We start from the raw sequence: 20,108 nt of genomic DNA on the forward strand, positions 1-20,108 counted from the left end.
ACCACCGGCACTCCAGTCCAAGTTGCCATCATTTCTGGCTGGGGCCACCACACTGGCCTCAAACTGACCTCCCTGAATCCATCCTAGGTTCCAAACCATTCTCTCTGCTGCAGCCAAAAGGCTCTTTGAAAAGGCAAATCTGATCATGGTGCTCCCAGCTTTAAACTATTCCAATAGCTCCCCATGGCACTTGGGATGCAGCCAAACAAGCAGGTTCAACCTCTCTTCCTGTTTGAACCCAACCTCTCTTTCACATTCTTTCTTCCCTGTTCCTAGTTACCGTCAAATACACCCCACATTCTTTCCTACCCCAGGGCCTTTGCATGTACTGTTTCCTGTGTTTGAACTGTCCTTAACCTTCTCCATTGGCTTAAGATTCCTCTGATATATATCCCCAGCATCCTCTATCACTCATCGCAGTTGTAATTCCTTGTTCAAGTCAGCCTCCATGATGATAACACTAGTAGCACCAATAATATTAATAATATACAACTTTTCAATAATAAGCTATAGCTGCTCTCTATTTCAAATGCTTTCCATGCACAGGTGTTCTAGACCTGGCTTGTACCATTTTATGAGAGCAGGTTGTTGAATTTTCAGGAATGCTGTGAGCCAGCTGACATCATATTGGTAGTTTGAAATCAGCCCTGGTGAATAGAAATCAGCAAATACAACAAACCAACGTGGGGCATGTTCAGTTGATACTTGCTTCAGGGATAAGTCAACCATGTCTCAGCACATCAGGAAAACAGAAGTATTTGCTGATGTGCATGCATGTTAAGTCACTTCAGTCGTGTCCTACTCCTTGCTACCCTATGATTTGCCAACACTGCTTTGCTTAACATAAGTCAGTGGGCTGGATAGTCAGAGACCTGAGTCCTTGTTCTGACTCCACCTTGAACTGAACAGGCAAGTCATTTCTCCCTGGGTCTTATCTTTCTCATCTGCAGCAGATGGAGTTTGATCCAATGTTCTTTGGTGTCTTATTATCTTTAAAATTCTTAGATTTACGGGCAACATAAAATCTATTGTCTTTACTGCTGTGTGGGCTCCTTTTCTTTCTTTTTAACCAGGCACCGTGTTTTCCACGATCTGTGAATCATTTAGGCTCCTCTATTCTGTCTGGCAAGTTCCTTCTTTACTTTTGAAATGTCACTCTATAGTCAGCTCCTCCAGAAAGCCTTCCCTGGTTTCCCAAAGTGAGCCACCCCTGTTCAGTACTCCTATAGCCCCTTTTGCATTTATATCTCCTTTAGGGCTCAGCATGATGATTATGATCCACAAGTGTCTCTCTATCTAGAACTGTAAGCTGCTAGAGGAATACTGATATTACTGACTTTGTGCCTTGAGCGATAATTTAGAGCTGATGTTTGTTTATGGAATATATAGATAACATGGTTACCTGGGTCCTATCTTCAGAACTTCAGATTTAATTAGTCTGGGATCCAGCCTGAGCGTTGATGCATTAAACTGTGGCCAAGGATGAGAACCTCTGCTTTTGGAGGAACTTAATACATTTACACAGACACACACGTATGCACACGTAAACATATATGCACACAACACCTGGCTCCAAACATCTATAGCCCCACTGAGTATTGCTTGTTTGTTACTTTGGAAGAGAATTGAAGATTAATTGCAATGCAGTTTTTATTCATCCTACCTATCACCTTACAGGGCAGACCTGTCATCCATATTACAGTGGGTGCATTTGAGAAAGCAAAACTCTATGTGTGAAGTGAAACCCATTCCTCACCTGACTCCAGGGACAGTCCAGGCTCCTGTTTCCTCCTACCCACTGACCACTCCCTTTCTGTGTCCTTCACAGGCTCCTCCCTGTTTTCTTGAACCCTACACTTAGCGCTTCAGATGCACCTGCCATCTTTAGACCACTTCCATCTTGCAGCTATACGCCCTTCATGGCCTCTCATCCAGCCCAGAGACTTTAAATCTCATCTGGATGCTGACTACTCGCTTGTTTGGCATCCTCAAAGTTTTCCCATGCACACCCCTTGTCCTACCTGCCTTTCCTGTCTCATTTCCCATTGAATCCACTCTGGCCACACTGGCATTCTTGCTCTTCCCCAATGATGCCAGGCTTATCCCTGCCTCTCAGACTGTCATCTTTTCTCTGTCTGGGACATTTGCCCCCAACTGATTGACTGCCAGGGGCTATTCTAGCTAACAATGGTGAACCACACAGAAAACACAGCCCTGAGGAGGCCTAAGGATAGAGGAAAGGTGAACGAACAGGAGAGGAGGTCAAAGAGATAAGGGGGGTGGGGGCAGATTTCCACACCTGCGATATACATCTTGGGATTCCCTGGTGGCTCAGATGGTAAAAGAGTCTGCCTGCAATGCAAGAGACCTGGATTCCATCCCTGGATTGGGAAGATCCCCTGGAGAAGGAAATGGCAACCCACTCCAGTATTCTTGCTTGAAAAATCCCATGGGCGGAGGAGCCTGACAGGCTACAGTTCATGGGGTCACAAAGAGTCGGACATGACTGAGAGACTTCACTTCACTTCACTTAAATATACATCTCTGCTCAATGTTCCTTTCTCAGAGAGACCCTCACTCATTCTCTATCCCTTCCTTATCACTGTCTGAAATTATATCATGTATGTTCTGTGTTGACTGTCTCCGCCTGTAGTATGGAAGGTTTATTAAGATGGAGGGCTTTATCTTGCCCACTTTTATATCTCAGAGCCTAGAGCTGTGCTAGCCCATGGTAGGCATGTAATAAATGTTCATTTGAATGACTGAAAAAGCTTTATCCCTTTGGGAGCTAGAATAGTAAATATTTTATTGCAACTGCAATAGAATAGATCCACAAAAAAGTAATCCAACCAAGACATGCCTATCTCAAGAGAGAAAACTCAATGACAAAATGTTAAACATATACCTAAAATCATCCTTTTCCTTCTACTCCTAATTGATTGCTAATCAGACAATTTACACTTAAATAATAATAGGAGGCTAAGTCCAAATGAGGAAGAAAACACTATAAAATATATTATTAGAAATTTGTAATAGGTCTGATATATTTTCTTGATTTCTATACTTCTTTCCCTATACGTCTTATTTTTTTGTTCAGAGTAACAATATTCTGACTTCCCTGGTGGCTCAGTGGTAAAGAATCTGTCTGCCAATGCACAAAACGCAGGTTCAATCCCAGGGTCAGGAAGGTCCCCTGGAGGAGGAAATGGCAACCCACTCCAGTATTCTTTGCCTAGAGAATGCCATAGACAGAGGAGCCAAAGAGTCAGACACGACTTAGGGACTAAACAACAATATTCTAGTGGGTCTCCCTCCCCTCAGCTGTTCCCCAACTAACTCAGGTTCCCTTTCCTGCCATGCCTAGCTAAGTTCTAGTCTAAGTTCCATCTCATGGATCCCCACAGCTGTTGAACCAGCTTTTTCTCTCCTCCAGGCATCAACTCACCTTATCCTCTGTGTCTTTGCACTTAAGACTCCCATAGGAGGAACACGCTTCCTTTTTCTCTTTGCCTGTCCAAATCCTCCCATCCTTAAAAATGGTCTTCAGTATCATCTCCTCCTTGAACCCCATCCCTCTACTCTAGTTCATAGTAAACTCCCTTTTTGTGAAATTCATATTCCATCCTTTGGAAATACTAAACAATTTGAACACTCTTAATTCGCCAGCTGCTCTGTTGCCTTCTCCAATAGTTTCTAAGTTTCCAAATAGGGACCATGTCTTCTATGTTATTGTACCTTCCACCTGGAAAAAAGTAGTAGATACAATGTAGGCGTTCAATAAATATTGAACCAATTAGATCATTTCTACTTTCAATATAATTTTTTATATTTTTAATATAATTTGAATCCCTCTGCAGCATCATTAGGCAACTTTCCTGAATCCTTTTCAAGAAAATTTCGTTATAGCCAGCAACTCTGTCAAATATTTTATCTGATTTGTTTGGATAAAAGTCTATTCTAGCATGGTTCCAGCTGAGTTAAATTCATAAGGATGGAATCCTGAAATGAGCTGCCATGACCATTTCCCAGACTGTGCAGAAATTGCTTACATAAAACACAAAATTAGATCAACACATCCCCTTTCAATGCCTATGACCCAGTCCACTCTTGCCACACCAGTAGAAAGACCTATGAAAGTTAGAATGATTATAAAGTGGATAGACTAGGAGCCAGAGCAAAAGTGAACCAGGAACCAGTCTCCCTTGGGATAATTTTCTCACCCACCTGTGTAAATGAACCTCCCCGGAGCTCCTTTGCAGAACTGTTTGGATTTATAAGACAATGTCACTTCTACGACCCCAGGGATGTGCCGAGGAGGAGTCTGCACTCTGATGGCATGAGGAGTTATTAGCTGAGGAATGAACAGGCAGGGAAATAAAGTATTTATTATATGTTATCACGGATATACTGAACACAGAAGCATCGTCCACTGCTATCTCCCAGAGCAAACTGCTGCACTCATGGCGCCCCATGTGCCATGAACGCCCTGTCCCATTCCACTCAAGCGTTTCTGTCTCTCACCCTGGAATTACCTTTCAACCCAGCCTGTCTATCCTTCCCTTCCTATTAGCCCAGCTCAAGTACCGCCCCCCACCTCCTGTGTCCACCTAACCCCCATCCCTGAAGTCATTCCCTCCCCCAGTTCCTACACTGCCATGACCTCACAGATTGATTTGGCAATTTCCATATCCAACTTAGCACTGTTATATGTCTTGTTGTAACTTGTCTTGTTTTTTTTCTCATCACAGTAGAAAAATTGGAAAGTAGAGAAAAATTTTTAAAAAGTTACCATTGCATAACCCAGAGACAGCCATTATTCATCTTTGGCACATTTCCAGTACTTTTCTAAGGATGTGTTATATATTTACATTTTACATCCATAGATACTGTTGTCCTCATTTTTTTTTCATTTAGCATTATAGTATAAGCATGTTCCCTTTTCCTGTGTCATTAGAAATCTTTCAAATATAATTTTTAAGTAAATGATGATACGTCATCATTTATTCAACCATTCTCTTAGTACCCAATGTCTAGCCAATTTCTAATTTTTCACAATTATAAACAATACTTATTACAGTGAATACTTCTTTTTAAGGGATCCACGCCTGCAGGAAATTGTGGCTTACATGTCTTTTAATCCTGCTGCCCCATTTATAATAAGTACTCAATAGTGTGTGTGTGTGTGTGTGTGTGTGTGTGTATGTGTTAATGTTGCTGACATTGCAGAATTAGTAGTTTCCCCAGGTCAAAACAAAGGAAATCAGGGAAATGAGTTGTCTTTGCCTACCTCACTCCATACAAGCATGGTCCCAAACACCACTTGGAGGCCATCAAAGAAGTTGTCCCCAATAATGATGACCATGGCTCCTCCAGTGGTCCAGCCTTCACTTGGGCTAATGGCTTTGATGCATGGAGTTGCTAAAAAGATAGGAAAGAAAAAGTCAAGTCTGTCTTTTGGTGATTGAAGTTTGGAGTTTGGGGACTGACTGCTCTTGAAAGCTCTTGGTTATCTAAGAAGTTCAAGTTGAGCTTTGCTGACTTGCCATCATTCCCTAATTGGTTGTTGGTTTTCACCAGGTCATTAAAGCCTAATGAGTTGACCACTATATATGAAAACACTTAGCTAATTGTGCAAAGGGTGTTTTTAAATCTCTGTTGTTTTTCCCCATATTTTATAAGTTGATCACACTGGAAATGTGTAAATCCCTTTTCTCTCCCCACCTCCTCTGCCCCAAGATGTTAAGATTTACAAGGTCTGTTAATGTGCTAGAGAAAGAAGGAAAAAGTAAAATCTACCATAGTTGAAGACTTTTTTTTTTCTGGCTGTATCAAGAGACAATTTCTAATCACTTTCCTAACTTTGTAGGAAGGATTTTCCCTCCCTTCTTCCATATGTTCGAGGCCTCTGGACTTTACATCCCAACAGGAACCCAATATGGTTTTCAGGCCATAACTAAAGTCAATCCATCACTCCATTTCCAGAGCTGACAGGGTCAGAGGTGGAGGAGAACTTTGGCAGGACTCCAAAAACATGAGCCCCCTTTGAACAGTCAGTCAATCACATCCAATCAGTCAAAAGAAACTGGATGGGTTCCTAGTTCTGAACCCTGGGATTTTCTTCTCCCCTTTCAGTGCCCGCTGCGGGAGAATTAACACCACTCCAAATTCTTTACTGATTCAATCATTTTCTTTCAGTTCATTAATTCCTATTTGAAATGATACAAGACACATTTTAAGGGCTGAGTTGGGGTGGGGGCTGGTGGGCAGTATACAGCAAGACAGTACACAAAAATAGAAGCCTCAGCTAGCCATTCATTCTATATTATAAGAGCTTCTTACACCAATAAGTTGGGGAGCATGCACAAAAAAAGAACTTGGATGGGATTTGCTTAGGTTTGTCAGTTATCTTCCTTGATATACTTTAATTTTTCAGACAACTTGAAGTTTAACTGTTACTGGTATTCCTAATTACTTTAATGCACTTGGAAAAATTACCCAGAGCAGACCATGATTTTTTCTTGTCCAAGCAAACAAAAATCAATTAGTGTCAGTTTCATTCTGCACATTGTTTTGTTTTCCCCACAATCTGTTTAAGCACACATCTGACACTTATTCATACATGTCTGGCATGGTAATGTTCCTGTTTAACTAAGATGTCATAGCACTACATTTGCCTGAAATGCCCACCTAGCAAAAAAATAAAGAGAGAGAGAGAAAGAAAAACTGACAGAACTGCATGAAAGAGCCAGAGAGTTGCAAGGACCTGGACGTTGGCTGGGTAATGTGTGGGGGCCATAACAGAGCAGGCAGAAGTCAACGTTTACAGCTTCACTGTAAAATCCACACAGTCTTGCGGACAGTCTCCACTCCTACTCAGAGACATCAATTTCAAATTCAAACCAGGAAAAATTTGTGAAGAGCGTCATTCGTCTGCCAGGCTCAGTCCCCCCGGAAAGCACAGCCCTACCTTCGGACGGGTCCAGCCTTCTGGCTCTCCGTCCATGCTTCGAGTTGTTGTGGACAAACATGTTGTCGGAAACAGCCAGCACATGTCCATCCACATTCACTGTTGTTGACAGTACGACCTGCAGATTTCAATGAAAAAGGATGGCGGGGAGGGGGTGGAGTTAATTTCTCAGTAAGTCATAAAAGTCACAAAACTGTTTTGTCAGACTTCCGTGTGGCTAATGAGAGATGGACCAGAATTTAGGGACGGGCCATGCTGTTGGCCTCTGAATGGGTTCTCCTCCTCCTGTAACAATCACAGAGCATTATGGAAAAACAGGCCACCCTTCACCCATGTGTTGTCACCTATCTGTATTCAAACTATGCCCAAGTGAGGACGTGGGGAAGTTGGCAATCTGCCCATGGGTTCTAGAAACTTCATCTCGATCAAAGGACTTGGACCATCATTCCCAGGTGACCCTCAGGCTGGAGTCACAACAAGGAGCTGATTGTGTCTGATCAGGAAGTTAAGATGGAAACGCCAGCTGGGAGTCACTTCTCAGGAGCGGGTTCTTGAACATCTGACATTTGCTAAAGTAGTGCTGGGCATGCATGCACTGCCTGGTGAGTTATATCTGGTTTCTCCCACACCAGAGAGCAGCGACTGAGATGCTAAGACTTTGGGTGAGAAAGTAAAGTTGCAGAATTCAGCGTTGAAAACGCAGGACATTTCGTATCTAACCAGATGAAAGGGGAGAGATGGGTGTGGCACAGTGGAAGGGTGTGGATTTGCAGTCAGAGAGAACTGAACCCAAATCCCACGCCTGCTCCCTCCGAGTTGAGAACCTCTGATGGATTACTTGGGCTTCCCTGGAGGCTCAGACAGTAAAGAATCTGTCTGCAATGAGGGAGACCTGGGTTCGATCCCTAGGTTGGGAAGATCCCCTGGAGAAGGGAATGGCAACCTACTCTAGTATCCTGGCCTGGAGAATTCCATGGACTGTATAGATGGATTATTTAACCTTTTGGATCGCCACCTCCCTGGTCTGTAAAACATACACAACACTGCCTATCTTGTGCTGAATGGGATAAAAGAAGAATAAAATGAGAAAATACATGTAAAACATTCATAGATGAGTTCCCATCCTTGTGGTCTCACTCCTGCCTTTTTTGACCAGTCAACAGGACAGAGGACTTTACTCATGAACCCCCTCCAATAGTCCAAGCTCTGGGGCAAGAGAAGGCTCCAGTAGGGGGAATTAACCCCTACATGTTACAAGGCATGGTCCCAACCCTCAAAGAGCTCACTTTCACGCTGGAGGAGCGTGGCGAACAAGTCAAACAAGCAGCACATAGAATGACGTCGGTCTGAGTTCTATGTGTGCCTGCGCATCAGGGTGCAAGCGAGATTCACAGAGGTGGTGATCAGTCAAGGCTCGCGCAGTGGGAAAACACAGCAGAAATGCATGGACTTGGGCACATCCACCACCTTCTTACTGACCCAGGACAGTGAGTCACTTGTTAGTTACATGGAAATTTTTTTTGTTTGAGAAAGGAACTTCTTATATACATACTCAAGTATATGTATAGACCTGAGGAATGGCTGATTCATGTCGATGTATGACAAAACCCACTGCAATGTTGTGAAGTAATTAGCCTCCAACTAATAAAAACAAATGAAAAAAAAAAAAGAAATTGAATAGATATGTCCATTCCCAAATTAAACTCACTGATACTCTAACTTGGAATTTTTTGGCCACCCTTGAAGAGTTTGCCTGCAATGTATGAGACGCAGGAGACCCAGGTTCAATCCCTGGGTCAGGAAGATCCCCTGGAGAAAGGCATGGCAGCCCACTCCCATATCACAATATAAAACATTTCTGTCTCCCCAGAAAGTTATTTGGGCCTCCTTTCAGTCCATCCTACCCAATACACTTTTCCAAAGCAATACACTCCTGATTTTTTTTAACCTCAAATAGGATTTCAGAGGGCATCCTTTTTTTTTTTTTTCAATTGAGGTGTAGTTGCTTACAATATTGTGTTAGTTTCTGATATAGAATGAAGTAAAAATTTTTTATATATATTGTAATATAATACGGATTTGGAAGAACCCTTAAAACTATGAGCTCACAAAGTATGTCACCTAGCCTGGTGTCACAGGCATGACAGTGGCAGTCAGGAGTTTTTACACGACACAGTGGGCTGCAGTTATTAATTCAGACGCAGTCCCTGAGTGTCTGCTAAATATCGGGTATCATTACATCAGGCCTTGGAGACTCTAAGACCACAGAACGATGTGTTCCTAGTCGACGAGTGTGTCTCCCACACTTCAGCTCCTCCACTAGTGCATTCACTACCTGTTTCATGTCCCTGCTCACTGTGAAATCAGAATGAACTTAAAGGAGCCTCCATAGTCATTCAGAAAATTACTATCAGTGTAATTGCTCACGATTCGGGGATGCAGCCGTCTAGCTCCAAGTCTGTTTTCAATTGTGTCCTTGCTAACATATTAAGAGTCTGGGGAAAGGCCTTCCAGAAAGTTCCTATCATGCAGTGGCCACCATAAGGCAAAGACCTGCATCACTTTCTGCCAGGACGTAAGGCACATACTCTCAGAGGGCCTCTCAGCAGAGCAGAGGGTGGCCTCACAGTCAAAGGGAGGAAGGAGCCGAGGGTCTCCTGGTTCCCGAAGTTAAGATGAACATGAAGGCTGAAAGCAACCACCTCTGTCTCTGCTTACCCTCTGAAAATAACAGGAGAAGGTGGAGGGAAAAAGTGAGGAATCGGATCAATTTTATAAATTGTGTGCATGAATGGACACTGCTCTCATCTGTGGAGAAGAAAGAAAAGAACAGAGGGTGCTTCAGGCTTTCACTGCTAATGAGCTGTGCTGGGCACAAGGAGGTGAAGCCCAGCCCAGGTGAGGATTATGTGGACATGAAGAGCATTCTCCCTGAGACCGCTTTAATTCATTCCACAGGCTGCTTGTTATACTGTACGTTCATGCTCCTCGTGCATTCCTGCCACAAAATATGGGGCTTTCTTGAGCCAGCTGATTTCATCATTGTCCATTTGGGTGGAGTGAGACTCAGTTCCAAAGAGAACATTTCCCGAATGACATACCCTGATGGTTCAGATGCACTTCATTATTTTCTATTAACAATGGAAATAAATTTTAATCTCTTGCTGGCTAGCGCTGGCCTTTCCTGACAGCAAGGGAATTAACCTGAATTATTTCAGTGTCTGCAAAATTTATTACAAGATTTTAAATTATGTCCAAATGTATGTGCGTGTGGCTGTATATATATCGATATGAGGCAAGTCCCCGTTTTTTAATATTCCAAATATCTTAAGACAGTGAGGTATCTAGGAAGGGCTGCCAATTTAACTGAATTTGCAAAGTGTAAAGGATTTGATACACAAAATCCATCAAGTGAAACCAGACATATTTGATTGTTGTTCTTTTTTTTTTTTTCTTTTAAGGAATGGTTGTTGTTCTTGTATGTGAAGACACACACAAATACTGACTTTTCCATGCATTCATTCTCCTTCTGAAAGAACGAAATACATGAGGGAGGCGAAGATACATTTGGTACACTCAAAGCTTCCAATTTAACTTCCTTCACTGTTTTCTGATGAACGATGACAACGCTGATATTATTCTATTCAGAGAAGTTAAAGTTTCTGAATGTTTGAAGGCTGAAGGAAGTGGACTGTGCATTCCAGCATCGTCTCCCTCCCAGGCCTTCCCCTTCCACAAGCCAACTTCTTTCCCCCAGTGAGTATTTCCTGGGTCATGAAGGCTGACCTTTCCCATCTGGAATCAATCAGTCAACCCCTGACAACTTCCTGAAACACCTCACTCCATTTCCTGTTCTCTCCCCCTTCTCCCTTTCCCCCTGGTTTGCTTCACTCTTCAAAACTGCAGGCCACAGCAGCTTAATGTTAGAGGGTCAGACACAGTTAGACTCCAAAACACTACACAAGGACACCTTTGACCTTCAAAAATCTTTACATCTTAGCCAAACAAATCAAGGTCAACATTTCTTACCATTACCTTGTTAACTATTTGTAGGCATCTTTGCCAACTATCTTCTGATCCTGGAATCATCCATACCACTTGCTCTTCTAAGATCATAAACTGATCTGTCTTAGAAGTAGCAAGTGGAGTATTGACAAAGCGTGCCATTAGGAGGTACCTGAAACTAGAAAGTCTCGGGTATTTTAACAAACATATGGAGAGTATTCCTTCCAAAAGGACTTCTCGGTCTCATCAATGTCTCCTATCACCTAAACCTGATACCTGGTTTTTCTAAAGCTCTCAGACTCTCTTGGCATTGCTGTTTCGCTGGCACAGTCCAAAAGGATGACAATTAGGAATACAGATGTCCATAATTTGTGTGGGATGGACCCCCGGCTTTTACTGTTGACACTGGTGACAGCTTTCATTTGTTTCTCAGAGTCAGTGTATCTGTATTTCAACTCAAAGCTCCAGTAGGAAGGCCTGCAGACCTGAAAACTAAGCATTGTAGGTGATGGCTGTCCTCCACTGGCACGTTTCAACTCAACACATAAACAATAACTAATGATGTTCACGCAAACGGGTTTCCCGGGTGGCTCAGTGGTAAAGAACCCGCCTGCCAATGCCGGAGACTCGATTCGATCCCTGGGTCGGGCAGATCCCCTGGAGAAGGAAATGGCAACTCACTCCAGTATTCTTGCCTGGGAAATCCCATGGACAGAGGGGCCGGGCAGGCTACAGTCCATGAGGTTGCAAAAGTGTCGGACACAACTTAGTGACTAAACAGCAACATTCACACAAATATCATTTATGACTCGGTTGCTTTCAGTCAAGGTGCCAAGAAAGAGAAATAGGGATCAACAGAAATCACTTTCATTTTTTTAAAGCGAGAGTAGCTTTCCACATTTTGCCATTCCTCATTTTTGCTTAGCGCCATCTCTCATTTTTAGTGAGACGAGATCAATAAATAGGAACCAACTGGAGCAGTTGGCACAGTGACAGTACAGATTCCATTTTGAATCATCCAATTAAATGGGAGTTTTAGCTAAATACACAGAAATGGAAACATCAGTAAAATGTCTGTGTCTCCCCTTAAAAAAAAAAAAGTAATGTAAGAACAAAGGCTTTAACTGTGTTAGCAGTCCACTCAAAGTCCTCAAGAAAATGGATGGCTTTCTCACATTATATTTTTCTTTGTATCACCAAAGAGCAATCCTGTGACCCCCACTCTAATAATTTATGCAAAGCAGGAGCTGAGTTATAAAGAGCTCCTTCCTGCCTATTAAAGGCCATGGTGGGAGTTACCCTTTTGGTGGACACATCTGTTAATCTGCCTGTATAACCAGTTTTCCAATAGAGGAGCTGTTCCTTTGGTATCAGCAATGATATCATATGACAGGAGGATTTTTACCACCCTGATTTACTCCCACCCTTGGGTTATTTTGGGGACTCCCAGGTGGTGCAGAACCCACCTGGCAATGCAGGAGACTCAAAAGACTCAGTTTGATCCCTGGGTGAGGAAGAGCCCCTGGAGGAGGAGGAAATGGCAACCCACTCCAGGATTCCTGCCTGAAAAAAATTCCATGGACAGAGGAGCCTGGTGGGCTGCAGTCCATGGGGTCACAAAGAGAGTTACTTTTACACCTCACTCTGAAATGTCTATGGATTTTTGGAACATCACACTTAAAAAAAAAAAAATCTATGCTTCTCAAAACTCTGTAACTGTATGATTGAGTTGAGTCAGAGATCAGCTTGAATCCTATTCCCAGCCAAGCTTTCTCAGCTCATACCCAGGTGTTCCTACAAAGACCCTAAGTCTCACACAAGAGGGTAAAAGAAAAAGAGAAGTCAAAATGAAAAATGTGTGGAATGATTAACTGGTCTGCTCTTTGAAACAGACGAGAAACCCAGTGTCTATCTCTGTGAGTCGCTGGAGAATCATCACGTTGGCTGGAAACCTCCCTGAATGGATCAGAGCTCTGGCTTTGAAAATACACCCAATTCTACCATTAGTCAGACACATTTCCCCTCCATTTCAACAAGGGCATGGACAGAGGAGCCTGGCGGGCTACAGTTCATGGGGTCGCAAAGAGTCAGACATGACTTAGCAACTGAACAATAATAACAAGAACATGTACCTTCTAGCTGAAGGTGGGGGCCTATGGTAGTTTAATCTATGTAAAGTTGCAATATGTAGCATCGATAGCCCACTCGAAGTGGAAGGCTCTGATACCTACTTATAAACATGCACCCACCAAGCTAAATAAAATGGCTTCAAAAATTCCTGTTATTTTGCCAAGTATGGAAAAAAAATTCTTTATGACATTTTACATCTGGAAATGGAATTAAATTCATGATGTGCTTTTCCCTTATAACTGTTCAGTTGCTCTATATGTTATTTCAGCTTTCCCAAAGCATAACTATTATGTGGGATTTTATTTTCCACCTGTGGAAGAAGGAAAGAGACACAGAGACCATTAAAGGGACAGAGAAAATCAAGACAAGCTCCTGGCTGTGGTGGGCGATCAGATTTGGGAGTCCACACTGTGAGAAGAAATACTCCATTGAAGTTTTTATACCCTGGCGAATTCTCACATTTGACCGGGGGAATCTGATGAAACGATTTTGTCTAAGCCTCCATAATTCAACCCAGGCAAAGAACAAACAAACTAGCTACTGCAAGTTGTTTCCCTCTGCCTTTTATTCTTGGCACACATCATATTTTCAAGCCAGATTTAAAACCCGGATCCTGCTTTGTTACTAGACTCCAGAGTCTCCAAAATTACCTTTAAACACCTACATACCCCGTAAGTATGGATTCTGTCATCTTTTTTTTTTTTTAAAAGGAATTCCCAGAATTCTTAGCAATTGCTGTTGTTTCATATTCCCCGAGGCTACATTTTCTGTTCAGTTGAGTATCAAGTAGCAATCGAGAGAACGCCAAGCTGATTGCTGTTGAGACAGATGTGGGGCGTTCTGGAGTTGCTCACAGCCAGGGAGGGGGGCCATGGCATTCATGACCTAAGCACTGAGAAGATACGTTCTGAAGGCACCAGACAGCTCTGTTCCAGTGGGTCACAGGCGTCTTGGGACCTTCCGAGCACCATGCCACATGCAGGGCAGGCCTATGGAAAACCCCATCCTGCCTCACGGTGCTTACTACGCAACTGGTCCACGTGTGTCAGAAGCTCAGTCATGTCCAGCTCTTTGTGACCCCATGGAGTCCGCCAGGCTCCACTGTCCATGGAATTCTCCAGGCAAGAATACTGGAGTGGGTAGCCATTCCCTTCCCCAGGGGATCTTCCCGACCCAGGGGTTGAACCCAGGTCTCCTGCATTGCAGGCAGGTTCTTTACCATCTCAGCCATCAGGGAAGCATGCAATCAATACAGCAGAACAAATGCCACACTGGGACTCCCCCGTGGTCCAGTGGCTGAGACTCCAAGTTCCCAAAGCAAGGAGCCTGGGTTCGATCCCTGGTTGGGAAACAAAGATCCCACAGGCTGCAATTAAGACTCGGCCTAGCCAAATAAATAAATATTTTTTTAAAAAAAGAATAAACACTACACATAATCAGGAGGTATTACTATACAGTAATACATAATTGAGGACTGAACTATGTGGCCACCACATCCTCTAGGAGTCCAAAGGTAAGAAAATTATCCTGCACTGAAGATAGTAACCAACATTTTCATCAAGGAAATGAGAGCTGAGACGGGCCTTGAAGAGTTGAAAAACTCATTATGCAATTCAAGGTTGCTGAAACAATTATTCTGGCAAAAAAAAAATTCTAATTGGCGTTAAGTGGGGCAATATGCCAAAGAACGTTTCTGCTGGCATATTTTGGCAAATTTGGCTTAGGATGGACACCTTTTAGAGCTTACTTGTAAAAAAAAAAGAAAAAGAAAAAAAAAAAAAAAAACCCAGTTGAATATGTACAGAAATCAAGCGGCAGTTTTTTAAACATTTTTTTATTCCTTTTTTTTGACATCTACACACTGCTTTATTTATTCATTTACTTTAGGCTGTGCTGAGTCTTCGTTGCTGCACTTGGGCTTTCTCGAGCTGTGGAAAGCAGGGGCTACTTTCTAGTTGTGGTGCTGGGGCTTCTCTTTGTGAAGCACAGGGTCTTGGTAGGTGGGCTTCAGTAGTTGCAGCACGAGGGCTCAGTAGTTGTGGCTCATGGGCTCTAGGGTGTGCAGACTCAGTAGTCATGACGCACAGGCTGAGTTGCTCCGCAGCATGTGGGATCTTTTCAGACCAGGGATCAAACCCGTGTCCCTGCTGTGGCAGTAGATTATTATCCACTGCACCAAGGAAGTCCTCAACCTGCTTTTTAGGTCATCATGAAGCCCAAAGGTCATTAACCTGCTTTACAACCAAATTTCCCTTCATCCCAAAGGCCAGAGATACTGGTACTTGCTATATCCACCTCACCTCATCGTATTCCATCGAGGTCATTGCTTTTCCCATCTGAAAGGTACGCCAAGTGGGATGGTTATGGTCAAGGGCAGTGTTTTACTGGCAAACATTTTGAGGGCCACAGAGGAGCTTTAACACATTCAATGCAGTTCTTGATTTGGCTGGGCCAGTCTTTTTCCCCAAATGCTGTCCTCAGGGACCTTGTGAATCACCTGGTATCCATCAAAATCCAGGAACATGTAGGCTCCATGAGCAGCTTAAGAATCTATGCACTCTTACTGCAAGACGAAGAAAACTTTCCTTTCCAGGAAGTTCTGCATCTGATGGTCCTGGAATATGTTCAAGGGTTGGTTTTAGTGCCCAAATTTGAGTCTCTTAAAATGTTGGGAAGATCCCCTGGAGAAGGAAATGGCAGCCCACTCCAGTATTCTTACCTGGGAGATCCCATGGACAGAGAAGCCTGGCAGGCTACAGTCCATGGGGTCATAGAGTCAGACACGACAGAGCAAGTAAGCGCAGCGCAGCTCAAGTCTGACATGGAATCTCCCGAGAGTTAGAGAGGCAAAAACCTGCTTTGGTTTCTCTCCATTTCCTCCCACAAATAATTCAAAACCCATTTCTTATGTGAACTGGTCAAAATCCTTAAACCCTAATTCCTGTCTCCATTTGAGATATCAAAAGTGGGGGATGAGGGGTGGACAGATACGTCCCACAGACAAGAGCTTGAAGTAAGCCACAGCAAGCTTTCCCTAAGCTTAAAGCATTAGGCTGAGCAAAGATCCCTGAACCCTCAGAGGTGGTTGTTGTTTGGTTTTTTTTTTTCCTGACTCCAAACAGATAATTATTCTTTCTTAACTTGGACCCTCTGGTTTGTTCTCCCACGAGATAATGGACTCACCTGTTGATCAGAGAGGCCGTAAGTCAAGCGGTTTTCATTATGTGCTTGAAAAGTGTGGCTCAGTAGCCCCGCAGCCTTCCCATGGTGGGTGAGATCACACGGCAGCTGCGGTGGCTCCTGCTCCGAGAGATTTTGAACTGAAGAAACCTGCAGGCAGCTGGCGCTGTATTAAATTTTTACCATTTGGAGTTAATTTAAACTCTTGTTTCCCTCTTCCACGGTGTGAGAGAAACATTCACCATTTTTTTACTTAAGGAAAATAGATGGTGGTGCCATGAAAAGGTTTTATATAAGAACTGGGGTTTAGGAAATCATACGGGTTTGTTGGATGGAGCCTGGCCCTGTTCCAAGACATGAGCAGCCCTGCCCTTTGCTCCCACGTCGATCAGTCAAATAGACGAATGGCCGCTGCCCAGCTGTGCGGACTAAGGGTCTCTGCCATCTATCCATGCGAACTTCCCCATTGTTCCTATGTGGTGGGCGCATCCAGCACATTGCAGTCACAGGCTCTAGGATTCCCAGATTATCCAGCTATTCCAGTGATGTCAGTCCACCCTCACACGCCTCACTTCCATTCTCCGTGCTGATGGAGAAGATTGCAGTGTCTTCTGACCACCATGCATTCCTGCTCTCTTTCCCAGAGGTCTACCAGACCTGCTCGGCGTGTCCTGACAAAGCACCAGCCCTTCCCCAGCTTCTCCAGGAACCCCCCCAACGAGGGTCCTTCCAACAGGCCCGGGGTTGTGTACAGATTCCCATAACCAGACAGGCATCAATTCAACCCTGATTATCTTTCCCAATTTGGGCCTGGACATGACTTTTTTCTTTTTTTTTTTTTAATAACTTTATTTATTTTTTACTTCACTGGGTCTTTGTTGCTACGCAGGCTTTTCTCTGCTTGTGGCGAGCGGGGTTTTGGTATTTGGACTTCTCACTGCCGTGGCTTCTCTTGTTGTGGAGCATGGGCTCTGGGGCAAGTGGACTTCAGTAGTTGTGGTTCCCAAGTTCTAGAGCACAGGCTCAGCAGATGCGGTGCACGGGCTTAGCTGCTCTGCAGCATGTGGGATCTTTCCGGCTAAGGGGTCAAACCCACATCTCCTGAGTTGGTAGGCAGGTTCTTTACCACTGAGCCATCAGGGAAGCCCATGACTTTTCTTTCACCTGAAATGTATGCCCCCACCCACAACTTTTGACCTCTTATCTCTTGAAGCAAGGGATGGCAAGACTTGTATATGTATCTCTGTTCTCTCCCTGATATAGCTTTATAAGAAAATGATACTTTGGTGGGCCTTTTCTATTGTTAAAAACAGAATAATGTAGGGGTAGGGGCCTTTCTGGTGGCTCAGATGGTAAAGAATCCACCTGTAGTGTGGGAGACCTGGGTTTGATCCCTGGGTTGGGAAGATCCCCTGGAGAAGAAAATGGCAACCCACTCCAGTATTCTTGCCTGGAAAATCTCCATGGACAGAGGAGCCTGGCGGGCTACAGTCCACGGGGTCACAAAGAGTCAGATATGTCTGAACAGCTAAGCACAATGTAGGGGTGAACTTGAGACATCTGAGAGTCACCCAGAAAAATTCAGCAAATGACAGTAAGAATCTTTATCCCAGTTAAAGCTACAAGTGGAAAGAAGGGTTCATTTTAAATGATTCTGGAGTTGGAAATCCAAGGAACCTGCTACCAACTCCAAAATGAGTAATGTACCAGTTGGTACTGCCCATATGATGGGAAGGGCTTCCCAAGTGGCGCTAGTGGTAAAGAAACCACCTGCCAATGCAGGAGATAGAAGAGATGCGAGTTTGATCTCTGGGTTGGGAACATCCCCTGGAGAAGGAAATGGCAACTCACTCCAGTATTCTTGCCTGGGAAATCCCATGGACAGAAGAGCCTGAAGAGCTACAGTCCATGGACTTGCAAAAGAAATGGACGTGACTTATCGACCAAACACACACACATATCCTTCCAGCACCTAGGATAGTGCCAGGCACATAGAATTTCCTCAACAGCATTGGTTGGGTGAATGAATCAATGAAAGAGGGCATCTGTGTTTTCATTATGACTTGGAGCAGAACCAGGCAGCCTGTCTATGAGAGTGAATTGGCACCAAAAGCCCTGATTGTTGTCAACTTCTACTGTGTCTTAGGACTTGAATGTGGGAAATGACAACGTGCCTGAGTCTTCCAAGAAAATGGCTTGATTTTTCTTCTGGGTTTTCCAGCTGCCCACTCTCCACCCACCATTCGGAGAAATAAAGAATGGGGTTCATTATGTCCTAACAGGCTGTCAGCTTAAACTAGACATAAATTTCTTTACCTTTTCCCTCACCGAGCTGTTAATCTGTGTGTTTCACCTAATTGTTCCATTTCAAGGAGGACGGAAGTGATTTTCTGCCTTCATGGTCCATGAATTTAGATATACTTTGGGGGCCCTTTTCTTTTTTTTCCTTCCTCTGCTCCTTCCTTCCTTTTCTTTCTCTTAAAATTCATTTAATGACCATTTTTGGAGCTCCAAAGAATGACTGGCATTGGGGAGAAATACAAAAATAAATAAAACATGCTGATTACCTTCAAGCAGCACATAGCCTCTTAGACAAATAATAATTGCAAGGCAATGTGATCAATGGCATTAGTAGAAGCTTGTAGAGAAGTAGGTTGGCACAGAAGCAAGAACCAATAGGTCTGCCAGGAAAAGTCCAAAAGTGCCTCACTGGGGGCGGGGGATGAATTGGGAGTTTGGGCTTAGCAGATGCAAACTATTTCAAACAGGATGGATCAAAAACAAGATCCAACTGTATAGCGCAGGGAACTATATTCAATATCCTGTAATAAACTGTAATGGAGGGACTTCCCCGGTGGTCCAGTGATTAAGAATTCACCTTCCAATGCAGAGGCCTTGGGTTGGATCCCTGGTCAGGGAACTACAATCCCATGTGCCTCAGAGCAACTAAGCCCAAGTGCCAGCCACAACAAAAACCCAGTGCAACCAAAAACAAAAAACCCAAAAAACTGCAATGGAAAAGAATACCCCTGGTGGCTCAGTGGTAAAGAATCCTCCTGCAATGCAAGAGATGCAGGTTCAGTTCTGGGGCTGGGAAAATTCCCTGGAGAAGGGAATGGCTACCCACTGCAGTATTCTTTTTTTGTTGTTGTTCACTCCAGTATTCTTGCCTGGTGGATGCCATGGACAGAGGAATCTGGTGGCTGCAGTCCCTGGGGTTACGAAGAGTCGAACACAGTTGAACAACTAACACACACACACACACCACACACACACACACCCCACACACACACACCAAACCACACACACACACACCCCCCACACACACACCAAACCACACACACACCACACACACCCCACACACCACACACACACACCACACACACACACACCCCACACACACACCCCACACACACACCCCACACACACACACCACACACATACACACACCACACACACACCCCACACACACCACACACACACACACTCTGCCACACACACCCCACACACACACCCCACACACCACACACACACACCACACACACACACACACACCAAACCACACACACACCACACACACCCCACACACCACACACACACACACCACACACACACACCCCCCCACACACACACACCACACACACACCACACACACACACACCAAACCACACACACACCACACACACCCCACACACCACACACACACACCCCACACACACACCCCCCACACACACACCACACACATACACACACCACACACACACACACCCCACACACACACACACCACACACACACCCCACACACACCACACACCACACACACACA

The 20,108-nt window shown here is 44.1% G+C and overlaps 1 protein-coding gene across 1 annotated transcript in view; it reads right to left on the bottom strand.

The window, feature by feature from the left end:
• Positions 1–20,108, bottom strand: part of EBF2 (EBF transcription factor 2) — a 219,180-nt gene that overhangs the window by 42,052 nt on the left and 157,020 nt on the right. The window contains exons 8-10 of the mRNA XM_065946596.1: positions 6,968–7,085; positions 5,288–5,418; positions 4,225–4,351 (exon numbers count right to left, since the gene is read on the bottom strand). Coding sequence (XP_065802668.1) covers positions 4,225–4,351; positions 5,288–5,418; positions 6,968–7,085 — 376 coding nt within the window. The remainder of the gene's footprint in view (positions 1–4,224; positions 4,352–5,287; positions 5,419–6,967; positions 7,086–20,108) is intronic.

The sequence above is a fragment of the Muntiacus reevesi genome, chromosome 10 (assembly GCF_963930625.1).
Source record: "Muntiacus reevesi chromosome 10, mMunRee1.1, whole genome shotgun sequence".
NCBI lineage: Eukaryota > Metazoa > Chordata > Mammalia > Artiodactyla > Cervidae > Muntiacus > Muntiacus reevesi.